Source organism: Scomber japonicus, chromosome 2, assembly GCF_027409825.1.
Source record: "Scomber japonicus isolate fScoJap1 chromosome 2, fScoJap1.pri, whole genome shotgun sequence".
NCBI classification, from domain to species: domain Eukaryota; kingdom Metazoa; phylum Chordata; class Actinopteri; order Scombriformes; family Scombridae; genus Scomber; species Scomber japonicus.
The window spans coordinates 16,989,812-17,010,636 of NC_070579.1; the positions used below are offsets into that span (position 1 = coordinate 16,989,812).

A 20,825-nucleotide genomic window follows, 5' to 3' on the forward strand; every position below is an offset into this window, starting at 1 on the left:
CATTTTCATTTTTAATACATTCCTTTTGTCAGTATTTGATTTATTCAGGCAATGCAAGATGTTTCTGTTGATGTAATGTAACAAATGCTGATAAGTTAACAGAGGTGCAGAGGTGTTGCATGGATGTGATTGATGGTGTGTTTGGCGGTCATACACTTAAACACCTGAGTAGGTTAATGAGGCTCCTTGTCAGGTAGGGAGGCATTCCAGCTTGACGGCACCAGGCTCTGTGATGGCTCTGGGGCAGAAGGTGAGAGGTGGGAGAGTAAACCGAGACGTGGAGAGTCACAATCTCCGTTTCTCTGACTTTACCAGACTGCTGAACCTCCTTCCAGTCAGCACTGCTGAAACCACACCTGCATCATGTTATCCAAACGCTATTATTTTTACTGCACTCGCTCGCTATGATGTCACTCTGTTTGCGTTTTGGTTGTGTTTATTTAGCCATCATGTGAAAGGCCAGCAGGCACTCCACATAAATCAGGAAAATTATGTCATTGTTGTTAGGTGACGTGTGATTTCCGGGACAGCAGCATGTTGTGACTGTACCGCCCTTTGTTCATTACTCCTGTAGTTCTCTCTCTGTGTGTAAGTTGATGTTTCATACCATTATTGCGTTAACATCTTGTCCGTCAACCTCCTCCACCCCTAATTCATAAGTAATGACCATGCAGCAGGCAGGCAGAGAGCCAGTGAGAGTAGCAGAGCAGACATTCTGGCTGGCCAGACTCTGTCCCAGTGGACCAGAGCCACTTATCTCTCAGTAATGACATATGCATCGACTAGCTTAAGGAAAATGGCTAAAAAGAGATTCACGATTTAGGAAATATCACAGGTTTTCCCTCCCCCATATTCATCTGCTGCATTATGATTGAGTGAGTTATTTTATTTTGAGAATATCCTTAAAACAACTCAAACAACTCAGATGAATAGGAATATTAAAAAAGAAAAATGAATGTAGAAAACACGGCAAAGTCTAATATAAATATTATGCAATAAGCCAGCTGTTCTTAAATCAAACTCCATTACAGTCATGACCACGAATATTTCATTTACAACATAAAAACAAATGATCTAATATGAAACAAGAATGAACTTTAGCTGGCCTGATCTCATACATCATATTCTTGAAACAGGTTTTTACACAAATCTGTTGTCAGTGATTTGACGCCAATTGGAAGTTTTCCCAACCAAAAAAGTGAATCACTGCTTTTGATTTGTTGTACTTTAGTAGTTTTATAGATGTCTAATTAAATGAAATATTCCTAAACTAGGCATCCAAAAAGACTCAAATGAGTGCTAATTTGTGAATATTTCAGGCAATAATGAATCTAAAGTAAAGAGACATAAAGAAAACGTTGTTATAATGTAACTGGATAATGACAGTGTTGCTAGTGTTGCTACTTAATATATCAGATGCTCACTATATACATGTTGACCTAAAATAATCATTAAGAAATGTCTTTCCTGGAATGTGTGCTCTATTACATCAAACATATCAACACATTGTGCTACGGTTTTGATGTGGGCATAAAACTTTTCATAATAATAATAATAATAATAATAATAATAATAATAATAATAATAATGTTTTTAACAGCATCCGCCCAGATTTCATAAGCTTTATCTTTTAATAGAGTTTTCTCATTCTATATGACACAAGAAGAACAGATTAATCAGCATGAAGTAATAAAAATCTATGAACATGCATTAGTCACTTTATTAATAAATGATTGGAATAAAGGAGGCAAAATACCATAGAAATGTGGATAATATGAGTCTTGTACTATCAGAGAGCTTAACATATTCATGGTCAACATCATGAAAATTTACATTCATTATTGAATGAAATGCTCAATTGATCCCAAGTGAATCCACTAAAGAACACCAGCAACTGAAACAAAACTATTTCAGGCCTCTGCTACTTTTATTTTATTGTATAAAGCTCATTCATAAATGCTTAACCTTTGTTCAGACAATCTTTATGCGTTTATGTTTTATGAATATAGTGACGCTTGCTATTTATAGAACAGCAAAAAAACAACAAGATTATGTAAATACCATAAAAACAAGGGAGGAAGCATTACTTTGATCTGAAAGGAATGTAACTCAAAGCAGGTGCTCTTGCTGTGTGCTCAGTTAAAGCACAAAAGTATATAATGGCTTTTTATCAGTGTCTTGGTTTTAGTAATGTAGCCACTATAAGTTTTTTTTAATTTCTTTACTATAACAAAGTAGTGTGTTCTTTCCTATGAGTAGGTTTCAGTGTTTTTCGTCCCCAGAGTGAATTTTGTTGATGTTTTGATCACATCGACCATCATCTTGAACTCTTTTTTTTGTGGGAATGTAGCAGGAATATTAGCACCTGTTTAAAAAAAAAAAAAAAAAAACCCCAGTCCACAATAACTGTGAGAGATGGATCACTCTCCTTGACTGACCTCCCTCCCTCTCTCCCTCTCAGATGACATGGCGTCCTCAGTACCGCAGCTCCAAGTTCCGACACGTGTTTGGTAAGGCTGCCACCAAGGAGAGCTGCTATGATGGCGTGCCAATCACACGCAGCGTCCAGGACAACAACTTCTGTGCTGTCAACCCACGTTTCCTGGCAGTCATCACCGAGTGTGCCGGGGGAGGGGCCTTCCTGGTGCTGTCTGTCCATCATGTGAGTCTCTGCACGTCATGGCAGCACTTTACAGACATTACATATATATCATTTGTTTAATGTGGCACATCATTTCGCTCAAAATGCAGATAACAGATCCAGACTGTAATGGGAGGCCGTTTATCTTGCTATAAGAGGGGGGAAATGGGAGAGAAGTAATCCAGATGTCTGAAGGACACTTTTTAGCGATGTTGTGCTCATTAATAGCTGTTTGTCCAGTTGGAAAACATCTGAGTAAGTCAGAGTTTTATAGGCAGGATTAAAAATAGGCTGGAGCCAAAGAAGTTAGTTATGTTATTTATTGTGTCGTAAGTGTCTGGCCCACATGGACACCAAGGTGCAGCGGTGAAACGTGTCAGACAAGAACTTAATATCTTATGTATAATATTACTTTTGCTCAAACTATAGAAATAATATCTTCTACAATAAATGCTCCCGTACAAAGACACAAATCAGGTTTTTATTTATAATCATTCAACCAAAAGTACTCATTAGAAATTAAGGACATTTTATTGTAGCCCTTAAATCATCATATTAAGAGTTATATCCATGAGAAATAGCAACAAAATGGTAACCAGTGTGTTTAGGTCATTGTCAACTTTGCAGTAATAACAAACTGATAAATCAGCATCTTCTAGGAGCTAAGAAGAACCTTGGATTGCATATTCCGTATTTATTATAAGTTAGCCTGAAGTACAATGATCCAGTACTGGTGATGTAACCCTATGAATTGAAGAAAATTTAGTTTAAGTGGCCAAGATGAGGAAAAAAGTCCCCTTAAATACTTCAGTACTTTGAGAAATACACTTAAAGAAATTGGCGAGAGAGTTATATGATTGTGAAAGATAGGTTGAGAAGATCGATAGCCAGATCATGTCTGTAAAATGAATGTGAAGCTACCAGCATCCAGATAGCTTAGCAAAGAGGCTGGAAAGGTGAAACTGCTGACCTCAATGCTGTACAACAGTAAATTACTTTTTTAACTTCATATTTACTTGACAGATATGACAGTGTCAATCTTCTCGTTTAACTCTTTTCGCCTGTTTCATCAATTAAGATTTAATGAAAGAGCCTTAATTATACTCTATAAGTAATTGTTTTTGTCTGTGTTGGACAATAATTGTTTAAACAGAATCTTGTTTGATTTATTTTCTGTGTTGATTCTTCAACATCTACTATGTCTTTCTGTTGCTCCTGCACACCCAGCACACCTGGAAAAGACAGCTCTGCTTTCAGAGTATAAATAGTGCCGCAGCAGTGGAGTCAAAAGAAATCTGTAAATACAAGGACACTCCTGACAGTTCATTCACTAGATATTAAACATTGAATGTGGTCTTTTCTCCCCTTATTATGCTGTGTTATCTCATTCACCAACCTCAGCTTGAATGTGATTAATCAAACCCTCTTGCAGACATTATTTATATATATTTTCATATCCGCTGGTGTTATCAATAACAATAATGATCCCTCAAATAAACTCGGCCAGACCTCTTCACTTGAGAGCTGGTCAAATTTACCCTTCTGCTGTATCTCCAGTGCAGAGCGATTCATTACACTGGACACGTCTCCCTCCTTTCTCCCTCTCTCTGTTTGTCTCCATCTTTTAAAATGTTCTTGGTGAGTTATCACCATCCTCCTGGCATGGCAGGAATTGCATATGAGCTCAGGAATGACATAACTCATCTTTCAACCCCCTTTTCCCCCTGATCCTGTCTCAAAGAGGTGAAACTTCAACACTCCCGCCAACCACAACCACCGCCTTCACATCCCACCTATGTGGGATGTGTGTGTGCACTCACAGACTAGCTATTGTTCTTTGGTGAAAGTAGTTAACTCATAAATATAAGCAGACACGCATTGAAATGATGTGTTCTACTTACATTTGTGTTTGTTATCCTTGCTGGAAGGACAGATAATGGTTGCATCATTCCTTTGCTCCATACATACCTTTCCCGCACAGTAATCTAGCCTGCAGGTGTGTGTGTCATTTAAAGGAAGGATCTGTTCGTACAAACAACATAATTAGCAGTCTAGTTGAGGCATAAAGTCTTTGGTAAGACTTCCTTATAACAGGATCATGGAATACCAGTGCATGTGTCAGTAACAATTTGTGTAATTTCACCTATAGTTTGAGTAGTTTCATGTTAATGTCAGGGAGGGTTTGACTGCTTGCAGGCTTGTCCTAACCTGCACCCATATGACTGGATGTCTTTAAAGCTGCACTAATTCATATTTTTTTATTAATAATGGATGGGTTTACATGAAAGGTGTTGCTTGTGGTGACCAACAGTGTTTAACATCTTTCAGCTCATTGTTTTGGTTTTACAGCCTCAAACTATTTTAGTTGGCTCTCACGGCTCGTATCAGCTTCATTTTTTCCTATTTTTTAAAGCAAAAAAACATCTAATGAACTGATTATAAGCTACCTGCCCAGCACCAAACATACAGACCCGGTTTGAGCATTTAGCCTCAATTTTACCTCTTGAGTTGGTGGAGAGACCAAAAACAGCTAAAAGGAGGGTGAATATTGGATATAAACACCAATGAAATTGATACTAATTCTGCTCTTTGTCTGATTGGATGAGTAAATGGACAACCGTTTGCTAACCTTTTAGCCACAACAGCTTTATATCGTGATAATATGTCACTGTTGTGTTTACAACTCGCTCAGCTACCCCCCCCGAGTGTCCCACACATCAGTTAATGCTGCTTTAAGTTTAAAGACCTCTGGTATTAGTGTCAAACCACAGCCTGCACTCTTGGGACACTCTGCTCTTGTCTGGTCCAAGGCTACAGAGCTCAGAAAAAGACTTTTCGTACTAGCAGCTCCGTCCACTTGGATTGAACTACAAAAGAGCTGTGTAATTACAGATATTGTTTTAATTCTTTGAGATCCTCCTGATCCTGGTTCAATAAAATGAAAAAATAGACTTAAAAATGCCAATGAATTAAATATCATAAGAAATGACAGTCTTGTAGTCGATTGGAACAGCCTCTCCTCAAAAATTCTGAAACAAATGAGTAAGGCAAGCAGCCAAATTCAATAAAAAGAAATGACCAATAACTAGAATGAAATACGTTATAACTGAGAATAAAGACTGAACAAAAACCAGGATCTCACTCCTTAACCCTAATATGTATGTACACTTTATAATGATAGTGCCTGTTAATATTATGTACATTAGTAGTAGTAAAAGATATATGGTAGACTGTGTCTGCATTCTTTAAAATAGAATGATTACAATTCAATTTTATGAGACCATAAATACTGTGACAAGTAAATCCGTGACAAGTATAAGCCGATCTACAGGGTCTGAAAAGTATAAGAGAACAGCAGACAGTACTGGAAAGATTAACTTAATGAATGTACATACACTTTTTTTTGTCTATCAGACAGGAAAAGTGGACCCTCACCAGCCTCGAGTATCGGGCCACAGAGGCAACGTGTTAGACATCAAATGGAATCCGTTCAACGACTACTGCATCGCCTCCTGCTCCGAGGACACCACGGTCTGTACACACACATGTACACACACGCACATGCTAAGTACATTTTCAAAATGACTCACTGACGCGTTATCATTTTCCCTGGAACATGAACATGTAGGAGCAAGGAGATCATTTTATTGCCTTACAGTTTAACCTTCAAGAAGAGCTCGAAGTCATTCCTCACATTCCTCAGCTCTGACCTGGCACAGTGACTCAGAATAAATCCCTGAAGACAGAAAGAGAAAGGAAGAGCCAAGACTACTTCTATAAAGTGTGTCTTGGGGCGCTATCATTTGTTTTCTATATTCAGTCAACTGTGCATCCTCTATATTGGGTTTTTTTTTTCATCGCTTCAGGTGTGAATCTCAGAGATGATCCTTTTCTGGGGTCGTGTGTGTGTGTGTGTGTGTTAATTTGTGTGTGTCTGTGTGTGTATATGCAGGTCAAAGTGTGGGATATCCCTCCTCATGGCGTGCTGAAGAACCTCACAGTACCCTGGAAGGATCTTCAGGGTCACAGCCGCAGAGTGGGCCTCGTTGAGTGGCACCCGACTGCTAATAACATCCTCTTCAGTACCGCCTATGACTATAAGGTGACACAACTGTGCACACTAAACAAAAAACTACAACAAGAAAAAAAGACTGTTAGAGATAACAATAAATGAACTCTGTACATTACTGTGACATATATTCTAGGCAATAATATATAACTATGTAGTTAAACAGGTCACAGCTGATAATATCAGCCAAGTTCTTGTTAAGAAATCACAGTTCATAGTTACACTTCAACCAACTGATTGTTACTGCACTGGCCTGTCAAGAATCTGTGCCGGGGTATTGTACTCATTACCGTCACTTCACATAGTTTGTCAGCAACAAGAAGTCCAACCTGTAGGTCTCAGCTTGTAGAGGAGAGGTCTTAATGTCCAACTGAAATCACATTTAATTACCTCTCTTTGCAATCAAAATGTAAAAGAAAAAAAAGTATTGTTCATAGTTGTATATTATTAGAATGAAGAAAAAGCAGATACTGTCAGACTCAGTGTGACCGTCTGCTCTGCCTTTGATCGAACATCACGTTATTTCTTTATTCAAGATTTGAGTTGCTGTTGCAAAATAAGGACTCCAGCTTTGTAAGCGGATGATGCAACAGTATTTAATCAAAACAATGTCAAACTAGAGGGCGCAATCATAATATAAATCACATAAATAACATTTTTTATTCCACAGATTATTTTCTCAAAGAACACAGGACAAGTGACTTACAGAGCAGATATTTAATATTGCTCCTTTTATGCTTGTGTACGCACATATACCTGCCTTTGTGAAGAACTTGGGTGCAAAATCTGTTTGCTTTTTAAAGTGCTATATAAATAAAATAAACTTGAAACTTGAAACTTAGATAGATATGCTGTAGTAGACGAAAAAAAGGCAATTTAATTCTTCATTAATTACATTTTTTATATAGTAATTAAACTTAAACATTTATAAGTTGTTACAAATTGCATTAGTTTCACACCAATAATTTAATCCAGCCTAAAGCACTGTTGTTCTCATCTTAAATAAAGTCTTAAAAAACGTGACTTGAGTCTGATTGAGTTCTTCCCTGACCGCATTTTGGTAGCTAAATTTCAGTGTCTGCCCCTTCACCCCCCCCCCCCCCCCTCTTCCTTCTCCAGGTGATGATCTGGAACCTGGACTGTCCCGAGCAGGTGATAAAGAACCCCGTGCGGACCATCAGCCACCACACAGATGTGGTCCTCTCCATGTCTTTCAGTACGGACGGCAGCCTCCTGGCCACCACCTGCAAGGACAGGAGGGTCAGACTCATGGAGTCACACTCAGGAAACCTGCTGCGGGTAAAGCTTAGTCTGTGTGTGTGTGTGTGTGTGTGTGTGTGTGTGTGTGTGTGTGTGTGTTGTCTGTATGTTAATTATTCTGTGGTTTAATATGAGCATCACAATGTTTTTTTTTATTGGGAAGGGCAATTACTACAGTGTGTGTACTGAGTATGTAATGTAATGTACCACATGCCACTGCAAAGAAGAGGTGCGTTAGAGTTATTATGTTTAGTGTTTATTTTAAAGAATGGGAATTTATCACTGTTTATTTTAGATATTTAAAAAATACCATTTGTACACATTGGTGGAGTTTTTTTTATTTTTTTCAGAGACTACTATATGTTGCATAATAAACAATATACAGTTGCTGATTATGCTTATTGTTACTGCATCTCTCTTTTAAATAGCGTTAAATGATGTGCAACATTTATTTTCTGTTGCTTTTTCAATTTGATTTGAAACAAAAAATTTGAAATTAAAATTAAGATTATTCAGTCATATCATACACTGTAGCTGTGTAAACTTTACGCTCCAGTTATCTGTTGTTCATTTTTATTCTCTATTTTATTTACTGTTTTAAAATCCTATTTTTATGTCTTATAATATTGCTGTGTTTCTTTCATGTGTTTGCATTTTTGGCACTGTACAAATAAACTAGCCTTGCCTTATTAGAAAAACAAGATGCCTTTGTTATAAAATAACTAATTTGATTAAAAACTGTCCTTTTGCACTTTTGAGCACATGGGGACCTGGTTTTGGTAATTTTACTATCTGCTTGCTTTTCATCGAAAAATCTGAAAAACCTTAAAAGCCTGAGCCCTAGTTGTAGTGTATCATAGTGAACAGCCAACATTGCATGAGTAGGAGCTCATTGCTCCTTTTCTCCCCAGCCCAGACGCTCAGGCACTCATCCAGCACCACACAGCCAAAACTGACACCTCTGGCCTGGCCTGGCCCACAGCATAGCTGCTCAGACCTCTGGGTCACCAGCCAGAGACTTTAAGACTTTACATCAGTCCGTTCTCACTTCCCTCGCCTGCCAAACACACTCATATATAAAGAACATAACATCACAGTGCTGTAGTGTTGATAATGGTGTGGAAGCTGCTGTCAGCAAATGATCATTTATATTACTTAAAAAGGGAAGACTTATACTATATATGACATATAACATTCTTGATGTGTACTTTAACGTATGTTGTGTTGCTTGTTTGCAGGAAGCCAACTCCAAGACGCACAAAGCCAGTAAGGTGCTGATCCTGGGTAACATGAAGATGCTCCTCACGTCAGGCACTTCACGCTGGAATGATCGACAGATAGCTCTGTGGGATCAGGTGAGAAACAGCAGCAGAACATCTGACAGTGGAACTTAAACTCATGGTCCATTAGGTAACTTTCAACTGCATTTCACGGCCTTTATCTGTTAACAAAGCTAGTTTAGATGTCATCAGGTGACAGAAGTGAGGAACAGTCATGAGATAACATATAAGATCATTTGTTATCATGTGACCGAAGAAACCTGAGCCAGGTTCTTTCATTGAAGATCCTGACATGCAGTCTGCTAACATTGATCTCATCAATACTTGGCAGTCAATGCAGACTATAGTTACATGTATCTCTCACTCAACTTTCCTTTAATGCATATTTCTTTGCAAAATGCGGTCAAAGTGATATCTCACAAGACATTTTGTATCTTCTTGTAGTGGCTTTAAAATCTTAACTTGACAACTGGGAACTGGAAGTGTTTGATAAGCAGGTGAAAGCATCGACTGACATGAGATCGTTAGATTCGGGATAGTGAAAAAGAGACAGACAGAATGATGGAAAAAGTCATGACAGACACTTCTGTCCAATTTCCTATTCTGACCTGATTCTGCTCCCCGTTGCTCAGGGAGTGCTGTAAGTGCCCTGATGTTAAAAGTCGAGTCTCCTTCACTCTGAATTCAGGAACAACCAGTACTCCCTGTGCTCAGGGCTGTAAGGTTAGACTGATGAATTTGTCAGGTAGCAGTGAGACATGATTTGTGACCCCTATTTTTGTTAAGTTCAGTGATATATGAAGTCCAAAAATAATAAGGCCTAAAAATAAGCACTTTCCCAATAATTTAGGATTAATAATAATACAAATGAAGTCATGGGTAGCGTATTACATCACCACCAGAGAGGTCACAACTCAAGGTGGCCTTATTTCCTGTCCCACGTGATTAAATCCCCTGAGCATCACAGAACCGTGACAAAAAATCTAAATGAAAATCGGATAAATATGAACAGAAAAAAAATTTAGATAGAAGTTTGATACAAAGCAGTGAAGGAAATATTTAGACAGGCAGAAATATGCGATTAAATGTACAATAACTCATCAGTTTATCTAATTCGCTCTTCCCCGGCCAAAATACTGCAGAACACCTCCCAGCCTCTCACAATTTGAAGCTGCACACGTGTCACACACTACTCTGCCATCTAGTGGACAAAATGATAGTGGACAAGTAAAAGCCCTCAGATGAACATCAGAAACATTTACTGAGCGTAAACTACAGCCAAACTACAAGCTAAAGAGCCAAAGTTCTTATGTCATCTCGCAGGACTCTAATCAAACCTTTTAGTTCATAATTGCGTCAGTGTCACTGGCTGACTGGTGTGTTTTGATGTGTGAGAGTGTGAGAGTGTATCGTGGGTGTGGGATTATGGCTGAGGCACGGATTAGGGATTGAGCGCTCAGTGTTTTTTAATTCAGTGGAGAGAGTGCTTCTTACGTAGCAGTGGATTTAAATGATTGCGTGGCTTGATATCAGGGGATGCTTTACATGTCACTTGTGCTTGAGTGTTGCTTTTAATTCTCAATTGTTTGTTTTACTGTTTGTGTTTGTAGGATGATCTGTCTGTGCCTTTGTTAGAAGATAACCTGGACGGTTCGTCAGGGGTCATCTTTCCTTTCTACGACCCCGACACACACATGCTTTACCTTGCTGGGAAGGTGGGTCTTCCAAAAGCAACCCCCTGAAAGTTTCCTAATTATATGTCAACATTCATACACAATATACAGTACATGTTTCAAAGACTCCTCTTATCTCCCTCAGGGTGACGGGAATATCAGGTACTACGAGATCAGCTCAGAAAAACCATATATCCACTTTTTAACAGAGTACCGCTCACACCTACCTCAGAAAGGGATGGGTAAGAAACACACGCACACACACACACACACACACACACACACACACACACACACACACACACACACACACACAAACACAAACAATCCGTGCAATATCTGTGTCTATTATCTGGTAGATTATCATTCTTATACCACCAATTTGCTCAAAATGTATATTAGTACATATAAGATTACTATTTTTTAACTACTATTGTGTTAATTGCTTGTGTACTTACTTATTATTTAATGTTCTTTACGCTTTTTTTATTGATGCTCTTGCTATTTTTGCTATCCACTTGATGCTATAACACTATTAATTCCCCATTGTAAGACTAATAAAGGATTATCTTATCTTATCTTACATACACGCAATGTTAAAGACTCAAACTCAGCTGCCTTTACACTCAGCTACTATATGCTTTTAAAAAAAACAACAAACTCCAACATGGTGGACACTTCATTTCAACTATTTCCTTGATTGAATGTTTACAATATGTGTCTGTGAAACTTAAACTCCACCCGTGTCCTGGCTGTGCTGACTCCCTTGCACCTGTAAGCAAAGCTGCTGTGCAAATAAGCCTGCCATATTTGAATAGCCAAACCAAAGTGCAGTCATAGATCATGCAGAGTGACATGCAGATGTTTTAAACTCATGTCTTACTTGCTAGTTGTGGTGAACGAGGACACAAAATAAGAGGCAAGAATATTGTGGGATGGAAGATTTTCAAAAACTTAATGGACACGGTAGCATGATGTAAATCTTTAATGAAATCTCAATACTATGAAAAGTTGTACGTAGTTAGTATTTTAACATATATGTACAAATAGATAAGAATGTTTGGTCATGGTGGTTATTCTCAGTATTATATATGGTATATTTTCAAATATACTAACACATATTGTATTAATATTTGATAAATGATGAATTGCAGTGATGAAAATTAAAAAACTGATAAATCAACAGATTATTTGGGTAGCTGTTTAAGTCTCCCTATTTAGCATTTATAAGCAGTATATAAAGATCTAATGAGTGATTTATAACACAATATAATGACATTATTGGCAGATTTTAAATGTTTATTTATGTATCTATAAAATGTAAGAAAATGGTGAAAAATGTTGATCAGTACTTCCTAAAGCCACAGATGAAACTTTTTTTTGGTCCACAACCCAAATATATATACTTCAGTATATCTACAGTATCTAAGTATTCACATTAAAGAAGCTAGCATCAGATAATATTTGCATTTCTTCTTTAAAATAAAAGACTCACAAATGAATAATTGATTATCAAAGTGTTACCAGTTAATTTTCTGTATATTTGTGCTATGATATTTTCACATTCATACTGTCTGTGTGCAGTTATATGCTCTTGCAAAATTAATAACATTATGAATCTTCTTGTTGAACCATAATGTACATTTAATCTTTATCATTATTGTTGTGTCTTCCTGTGTTCTGAGATGTCTGTGTATGATCTTTATCTGTCAGTCAGTGCACTTCCTGTAGAATAGCTGTTCAGTTGTGCTACAGTACAGTACGTTTCTAGACTTACGATGTTACGGTCTGTCGTCCTGCAGGTGTGATGCCAAAGAGAGGACTAGATGTGAGCTCGTGTGAGGTGTTCAGGTTCTACAAACTGGTGACAATCAAGGGTCTCATTGAGCCTCTGTCCATGATCGTACCCCGCAGGGTAAGACAACACCGACTAGGTGATGTGAAAAAAACAACCACATCAATTTTTATCTAGATAAACTTCATTGACCTCATTTGCTGTGTCTGAATGTGCTGTGTATGTGTTTGCAGTCGGAGTCGTACCAAGAAGACATCTATCCAATGACGGCTGGTAACAAACCTGCTTTGACCTCAGAGGAGTGGCTCAGCGGCATCGACAAAGGTCAGAAGTGACTGTTTATGTGTGTGTATGTATTTGTACGGTTGGGGGGGTTTTCTTACCGTTCAGTGTGAAGTGCTCTGGTAAACTGCTCCAAACTGAATCATACTCAAGATTCAAATCAATTAAAAAAAACACACACAAGCAGGACTGGGTAATGTCTGAAATGAATATTAAAGTTAATAAGTATTTTTGCGGTAACACTGTATATCAATATATGGCAAATATGATGATGGTGATGATGACGTACTGTATGAAAACAGATTTGTTTACACATATAAAACAATTTTGTGCAATATATTAATTGGATTATTGTATTTTGCTTTCCTCTTATCCCCTATTTTAGTTCTATAGTATATAATCTATTAGTAATTCCTCACCAGTGGTAGAAGAAATGCTAAAATCATACCTAATAATAATAAGGTAAAAGTGTCAATACCAAGTCTTGCATTCAAAATCTCTGTGAGTACATACTGTGGCAATATACTGTTGAGTAGTTCATAAAGATGCATCATTTAATTTGTTAATTCAATGTTTTGGAAGTGAAATCTATATCTGAATATGCAAAGTAACTAGTAGGTAAAACTGAGTGTGATGTGTAGTGTAAAGTTCAAGTACTTCAAAATTGTATTTAACTGTTTTCAATGTCCAACATCAAACCAAACTGAGTACAATTCATGTTAGCGTCAGGAACATTCATTTTAGTATTCAGTCCTTCAGTGTGCATGAATAAAACATAGAGACTAAGTAGCTCATCTTTTTCCCGGTCACTCTCGTTATCTTCCAGGTCCAGTGCTGATGTCTCTGAAGCCGGGAAGTCACGTAGCAGAGCCATATTCAGAGCTGACCAAGGGGTCCGGAAACTTGCTGGACAGTCGCAGGTCGCAGAGCAGGCCGGGCATGCTGCAGCTGGCGTACATTCAGGAACAACTGGGGACCAAAGACCGCAAAGAGGGCAACGGTCTTACAGAGGGAGACAAGAGTTGGATGCCTGTTAGCAACGGAGAAGACCTCGCACTTTGCTCTCCTCCTCGGACAGAGAATGAGGTAGAGAGTGGTTTTAGTGTCTCTGTTCGAATTTATATCCTGCTGTTTGTATGAGATTTTTGTTGTCGAAATTTTAACATTCGAAGAGAAAAGTAAAAAAATGTACATGTCAATGCTATTTTTTTGGTTAAACTGATCTTCCTGCCTCTCATAAATCCATTAGAAGAATTAGGAATGTGGCCTACATTTCTGTATTATTGATGCACTAATCCTGAATATTAGATGTAGTTTCAATCATAGAGAACTGAGAGTTAGATTACTCTGTTTTCACATCTCTAATAACAAACCACAAAATGAAAAACAAAGTCAAATAAATACATTGTGTAAAGACCTATAATCTAGTTTGTCTCTGAAACCTTTTCTGCCATAACTTTTATCCAGTGGTGTGTTTTTGTTTGAATAATTACACATTTTCATCCGTAAATAAATATACAATTAATCTAATTACAATACATTAATCCTTAAATCCATTAAAAGGCCAAAACCAACAATGACTAGAATTACAAGAATTTCCTGTGTTGTCAAACTGATAAAACTTCTTCCTTTGTGCCATTGACCTCCATTGTTGTCCATAACATTAAAAACATATCAGCGAGTCACAATATTTCATTAATGTTCCTTCATAACAATGAACAATTGGCACTGTACTTTATTTTAAACCCTACATACACTGTCTGGCTGCCATAAATACCAATTAACACACCAAATGTGTATTAATCCAGAGCTGGAAATAGTCCCCAACAATGCACTATTTCCTCCTGTTTGAGGAACATTTGCTAAAAACTACAAACTACTTTTTTTTTTTTTTTAATGGAAGCATTTATTTATGACCAATTTTAAAGATAAAAGAATAGGTTTTGGAGTGGGAACTCTCAGACAGACACATATTTGATCTTTTCATGGGATTTCTTGGCGATAGCAAAATTATAGAGCACTATCAGCTTCATCGTTGAGTAATGCCAAGAGAACATGGCAATAATTAAATGCGATAAACTAGATGAACGTATCAACATTTTTATCAACTCAGAACTTCTTTCATCTGGATTATGGCTTCTAAACAGTAAGATGATGCTCTTTGAAGATGTTTTTTTAGGAAACCAAACAGAGAAACTGTAGCTTAAAAGTGGTTGAACACATCTCTCACATCTCCTGTGGATATTATTCCCCTGATATATCTCAATATGTTGTGTTTTATGCTTTGTCCGCAGCTGCTTCTGAAGTTCCACAAGCAGCAGGACGAAATCCGACGGCTGAGGGAGCTCCTCAACCAGAGGGACGTGCGCATCACACAGCTGGAGCTAGAGATTAAGAACATCAAAAACATCCAGCCTCAGAGCTCACTTTAAAACTTACCCCCGACCATGGAGTCACCTCCACCTTCTCACGGGACACAAGCATTACTGTACAAAAGTACTAACCACATTTTCATACCATCACTTTCTTCTTATAGTCCTGACTCACCTCTTTTCTTCTTGTGAGCCCCTCATACTCACCGCAGAGGGGTGATTTAAACGAGTATCACCTCGACTTTGTGTTTTCATAATGTCGTCTTGTCGATTCTACACAAGGTGCATATATTCTTTATTCAGGTACATACTCTCAAACACTGATTCGTACCTATGACGTAACATGTTTTAACTCTTTGCACCTGTTGACCTTTTTTTTTTCTCCTGTTTCTTTTGTACGCTTCACAGCTATGCAAGTTTATTGTAATTTTTAGCTTTTTTATGCTCTTTGTAGCTGATAAAAGGATGTTTGTGCCCGTCTTGACTGAATGATGTGGCTGTCTGCTTGGTGTTTTTGAAAGTCGTTGCAGGGTAGTCGCAGACATCCTGTGTGATTGTAAGATAACGCAGAATTTATTTTCTATGCTTGGTGATTGTTTTTCCAATATTTAAACTACTGTAAGAGGAGATGGCTGCGGTGTTTGTAACGATAGATGTTTGTGTGCTTGAATGAGAGTGTGAGCTAAACAAATGACTCATGTCATCCTCTCAGCTGTGTTATGGCTTTCCATTTTTTTTTTTTTTTTTATTATTTTGGAATAACTGGAAAATTGGTGGAAAATCGACCCTTCTCACAGCAGGAACCAATTCTGCACCTGATGCCATGTAGCTGCTTTGATCTTAACTTTTAATTTATTTTAAAAAGCATTCAAAGAAAATATCGGCCATTTAAATCAAAAACTTGAAATTGCAATTTTAGACACAAAATGTTTAAGAAGACTTATTTTCACTAATGTGGAGTCACTGTGAATAAACTTTTTAAAGCCATTGTAGAACCGGAGTACTGCAAGACTTCCGGGTTAGTTTGTGTTTGACTTTTCTTTTGACTTTCAGTGTATTTTCTGGTAAAGGGTTTCTTTTATTGCTCTTTGTAAGAACCTGAAACATGATGCTGGTTTTTTTTCTGCTCATATTTTAAGTTTACAGTGTATCAGTACTACTGTGCTGCACAGAGAAAATTTGAGCCACTCACATTTCAGATGAGGATGTGAGAGCGGAGGAACAGTTGGGTAAGATAATGATAAATTTGTCTACAGCCAGAGATTTTATCATACAATTTATACTGTGGTAACTATCCCTTTTAACATTTCTACAAGTATTACTGTCTATATGTATTGTGGATAGTCTTTCAAATTAATGAGCAGGGCTGCTTTGTTGATAAAGTATTTTAAATAAGATTTTTGCATCATTGTGATGAAATTTATTAAGTTGTCCTAAACAATTTTTTCCCATCTGGTTATTTTATTCTGATACAGTTTCTCAATGTAGATATAAAAGATTTTCAAGTAAGTTGCCAATGACATATATCAATATTACATTCTAACATTTGATAAAATGATAAAGGACTTTATCCATATTGCCCACTCTGATGAAATGAGTGACTTTGAGTGGATCTTTTTTTTAATTGATATCTTAGAAACTACAGCTATCAAGCTCAACTTTTAAGCCAATATGGACAAGAACCTGTAAACATGCTCACAAGTCACAATAGTGGAAAAGTTTCAACATCCACAATTAAATGACAATTAAGAAAACTGTTGCTCAACGTTTACAAGTAGAATATGGACAGAAATTTTCAGCATGATGATTCAGTTTTTTTTTAGAAAGAAAACTATAGGAAACCCTTTGAGAAAATACTTAATCTGAACGAGGCTGGTGAAAAAAACTACCTTTTAAAAAGGCAATGGTCTTTTTCTCTCTTTTTATTATTTTCATGAGATTTGTCCATTTTGAAATGCTCTGCTAAATGATAATCTTTTAAGAAATCACAAAAGGCTTAAAGAACTGTAAAATGTGCATAAATGTATATTGAGCAATCTATCCAAATTGCATAAAAATATGTATTTTCCCTCAGGGAACTTCTGAATGGTGTTCAAAGTTGCTTCCATGTTGCAGTCGGACCAGTTCCTCATCTCTGTTGCTTTCAGGCTTTCAGGCTCCTAGCAGTTTGTTTTTTCTTGCATTTTAAAAAAAACAACCTAACAAGACAAAACATGCTTGTTGAGAGGAACAATACCCTTCATAGCTATGTATATATGCATATATGTCACTGAACTGCTTGCAGATATTAAATAACACAATATATATAGCTGTTAGTTGATCCAAAGATAACCAGTGTGCAAAGTTTGAACAGCCAGGCATGCCTGTATTTATGTAGTGGACAGAGGCACGAGCACCGTAATGATATTCTAGATTTGGCATACGTTTCATGGCCACTTGTCAAAAAGGTATCACATGGAAAATGCCACACCGACCCACAAACGCACACAGACAAACTGGCCTCAATACAATTGTGATCTGTGACCCTGTTGACCTCCAGCAGGACAATTCTAGCAGAGCTCCAACCCTGGTTGACTTTTGTCTAGGAGCAGCAGCACCAGACCAGGATAAACTCTGCTGTTGGTGGACAAGTCTCAACACATTCCCACCAGGCTCTGGTGTTTCTACAGTTGGTCAGTGGACTTGCTCAAGGGCTGATGTGGCTGTTTGTTCACATTTTTAGGTAACAGTTTTTAAACCATTTCAAACTGTTTGATCTGTATCTGTGTTTGTATTTCTCCCTCACCCAAAATAGAGCTGGTTTGCATTTTTATAGTAATTATTTCTGCCTTTAAAAAAAAAAAAAAAGTCACCCAAAATGGTTAATTTGAGAGGAATCATTTGATAATTTGTGAAGATGGTGCTAAATTCTGTCCTCTGCCTGCAAGAAATACTGCATATCACTTGCTTAATAACAATAGCAGCTGCCATTTTGAGCCCATTTCTTCACCACAGTTTTATAGTGACCAGACTGATAACAGCAAATCTCTGTCTTGTCGCTGCTGCCCCAGTAAACTCACGTCTGTGTGCCCACATACTGCTGACATTAGCTGACCCATTCATTATATTACAGGCTGTTTGATTGGTGGAGCTCATGTGGCAATTTCACAGCAAGTCAGAAATATTTTCAACTGATCTGTTGTTGTTGTTCCATCCTCTGATAATATGTCTGTGGTATGTTCCTGTTAAAGATCCTGGGCACACACGCAGGTGTTACCATTTATTTTAATTGATGATGTTGCATTCAGGTCATATGGGATTAATGGCATGGATGGAAAAGATTCTCTTGTTTATGACTTACGAGTGATGATTAAAAATACTGTGCACGAACAACATAAAATATAGCCATTACATTTTGGTTTAATCACCATGAACAGCAGACTTTGGCTGATGTGAAGCGTTCCTACTTGTCACATTTTGAAGTATTTCTGAATCATGAAGTGCCAAATTGGATACATTAGCGCCTTGAGAAGAGGTCAGACTTTCCAGGTCGTACTTAAAGACTTGGAAGTTGGCGTGAATGCAATTACAAGATCGAATCTTGTAATTCTAATAATTCCAATGTGACATGAATGCAACATTAGACTTCTGCTCCAGGCGAAGTTGGGTGGAGCTCTGCATAAATTACATAAAATTAACATGAATCATAGGTGTTAACCTCTTATGAACAGGTACATTAGCATGGTCAGAAAGATGTCAATCAAGCGCAGTCTTTACATGTCAACACGGTCCTGAGAATGAGTCCATTTAGACAAAATAGGTGAACATACCTGTGTGTGTGTGTGTGTGTGTGTGTGTGTGCAGGGCCGTTAGAACACTGGTATAGTTAGTACACACTGTTCATTTATGTTGTGGAATAACACTATTCAGTTTTGTTAAAGGGGTATTGCAACAATTTTACACATGTGACTCAGCCTGTGAAAAACAGTTGTACAATGTTTTCTGTGGCTCTTACGGACCTTTGTCGTGTCTTCAAAAATGACCTCGATGACATCATCAGGATTGTTTTTTTTACAGACTTTGGTCTCAGTGTGGACTTGGACACTACTTTTTTTTTAAATACAAAAATCACATAATAAACTGGCAGTGCAGAGTTTGAAAGACATGGGTATATACATCTCCCATTTTGGAGCAAGACCAATAGCAGGACATCTTGATCTCTGCTGCATTGATCTCTCTCTTCTACTTTAAAGTGCAATATTAGAGCGATTGAAACTGATTCCACTTCTAAAGTGTTTGGTGAAATTACACACTACTGAAGCAGCTGTTTATCATAAGGACAAGAAAAATAATGACATCACTGCCAGCTGGTTTAACAAATGCCCTTTGACCCTTTGTCATTTCCTTTTGACTTTTGTGATTAAAGTATACACACGTCATACATTAGGATGAACTGGCAGTAAGCAGCAGTGGAAAGTATTTCTCCATATATTTGTTTTCATTACAGTGTTGTGGTACAGTGATGATTGTATTACTGTACAGAAAACGGCAACAGCACAACTCTGCAAGTGATCATTATTCTGCTGCTCTGTTATGAATGTGGCCAACACAAAGTCCTCAGAGAAAAATCTCAACCAGCCAAATGGGAAAAACAACACCAATCCATTCCAGAGACCCTGACTGTGTTAAAGCATGCACACTCCGACAGTCTCTTTATGTTATACTGGAGCAATAATGTTGCTGCAGAGTCAACTGTAGCATTCACTGTGGCGATGATGTATGATTTAATAAACCATTTAATTTAAGAGTTAATATGAGCCTCACCGTGCCTGATTTAGATGCTTTTTAAATGCAATTATTGTCTCTAAATGTGTAAATGTATTAAAACTGAAAAAATGATTTTATCCTGTTAGTTTAAAAATATTAATCATATAAAATAGAATTATATTTTTCTGGGAAATCAATTTTTCTGTTTTAGATCTTCTCTGACAGAACAGATGATTATCCTGCCTGAAGAAGTAAAGTGAAGTATAAAATGTTTCACTCAGTACAAAACACATTAATATTTGAACAGAGTCAGCTTGCTATCAACTGTTGACTATTTGGGAGTTTCTGCTCCCTCCTGAGCTGCTCAGGCTGCAACATGTGGACGGCCAGCATCTTTCATCTGTGTACACGATTGCCTGGCTTGTGTTTAGTATTGAAAAACAGGCCCTGAAAGATGCAGAAGCCAGAAACTGTTTTAAAAACAAAATTATTGTTCCTCAAAAAAACAACATAATGCTGTTTGGTTGCCATTTCTGGGCTTAATGATAAAAATAAAGGCGCCACAGACAAGTGCTCTCTATTTTGGAGTTACATTAATGTTTCTGTGGAGTGAAAAATGACTGCTCGGCTACATAATGTATTATTCACTACAGGCTATACAAGCTACTACAGCATTTAACTTCAAAGGGGAAATCTCTCATACAATA

At 37.4% G+C, this 20,825-nt stretch overlaps 1 protein-coding gene across 3 annotated transcripts in view; it reads left to right on the top strand.

Moving 5' to 3' along the window:
* coro2aa (coronin 2Aa) overlaps nucleotides 1–17,117 on the top strand; it is a 40,365-nt gene extending 23,248 nt beyond the window's left edge. For 2 of the 3 annotated variants that reach the window (XM_053328749.1, XM_053328761.1), the window contains exons 2-12: nucleotides 2,462–2,662; nucleotides 6,056–6,172; nucleotides 6,594–6,743; nucleotides 7,830–8,009; nucleotides 9,209–9,325; nucleotides 10,861–10,965; nucleotides 11,069–11,165; nucleotides 12,726–12,838; nucleotides 12,952–13,042; nucleotides 13,827–14,086; nucleotides 15,295–17,117. In XM_053328749.1, coding sequence (XP_053184724.1) covers nucleotides 2,462–2,662; nucleotides 6,056–6,172; nucleotides 6,594–6,743; nucleotides 7,830–8,009; nucleotides 9,209–9,325; nucleotides 10,861–10,965; nucleotides 11,069–11,165; nucleotides 12,726–12,838; nucleotides 12,952–13,042; nucleotides 13,827–14,086; nucleotides 15,295–15,432 — 1,569 coding nt within the window. In that variant the 3' untranslated portion in view covers nucleotides 15,433–17,117. The remainder of the gene's footprint in view (nucleotides 1–2,461; nucleotides 2,663–6,055; nucleotides 6,173–6,593; nucleotides 6,744–7,829; nucleotides 8,010–9,208; nucleotides 9,326–10,860; nucleotides 10,966–11,068; nucleotides 11,166–12,725; nucleotides 12,839–12,951; nucleotides 13,043–13,826; nucleotides 14,087–15,294) is intronic. The other variant, XR_008321945.1, reaches the window with a different exon arrangement.
* Nucleotides 17,118–20,825: the final 3,708 nt, after the last annotated feature.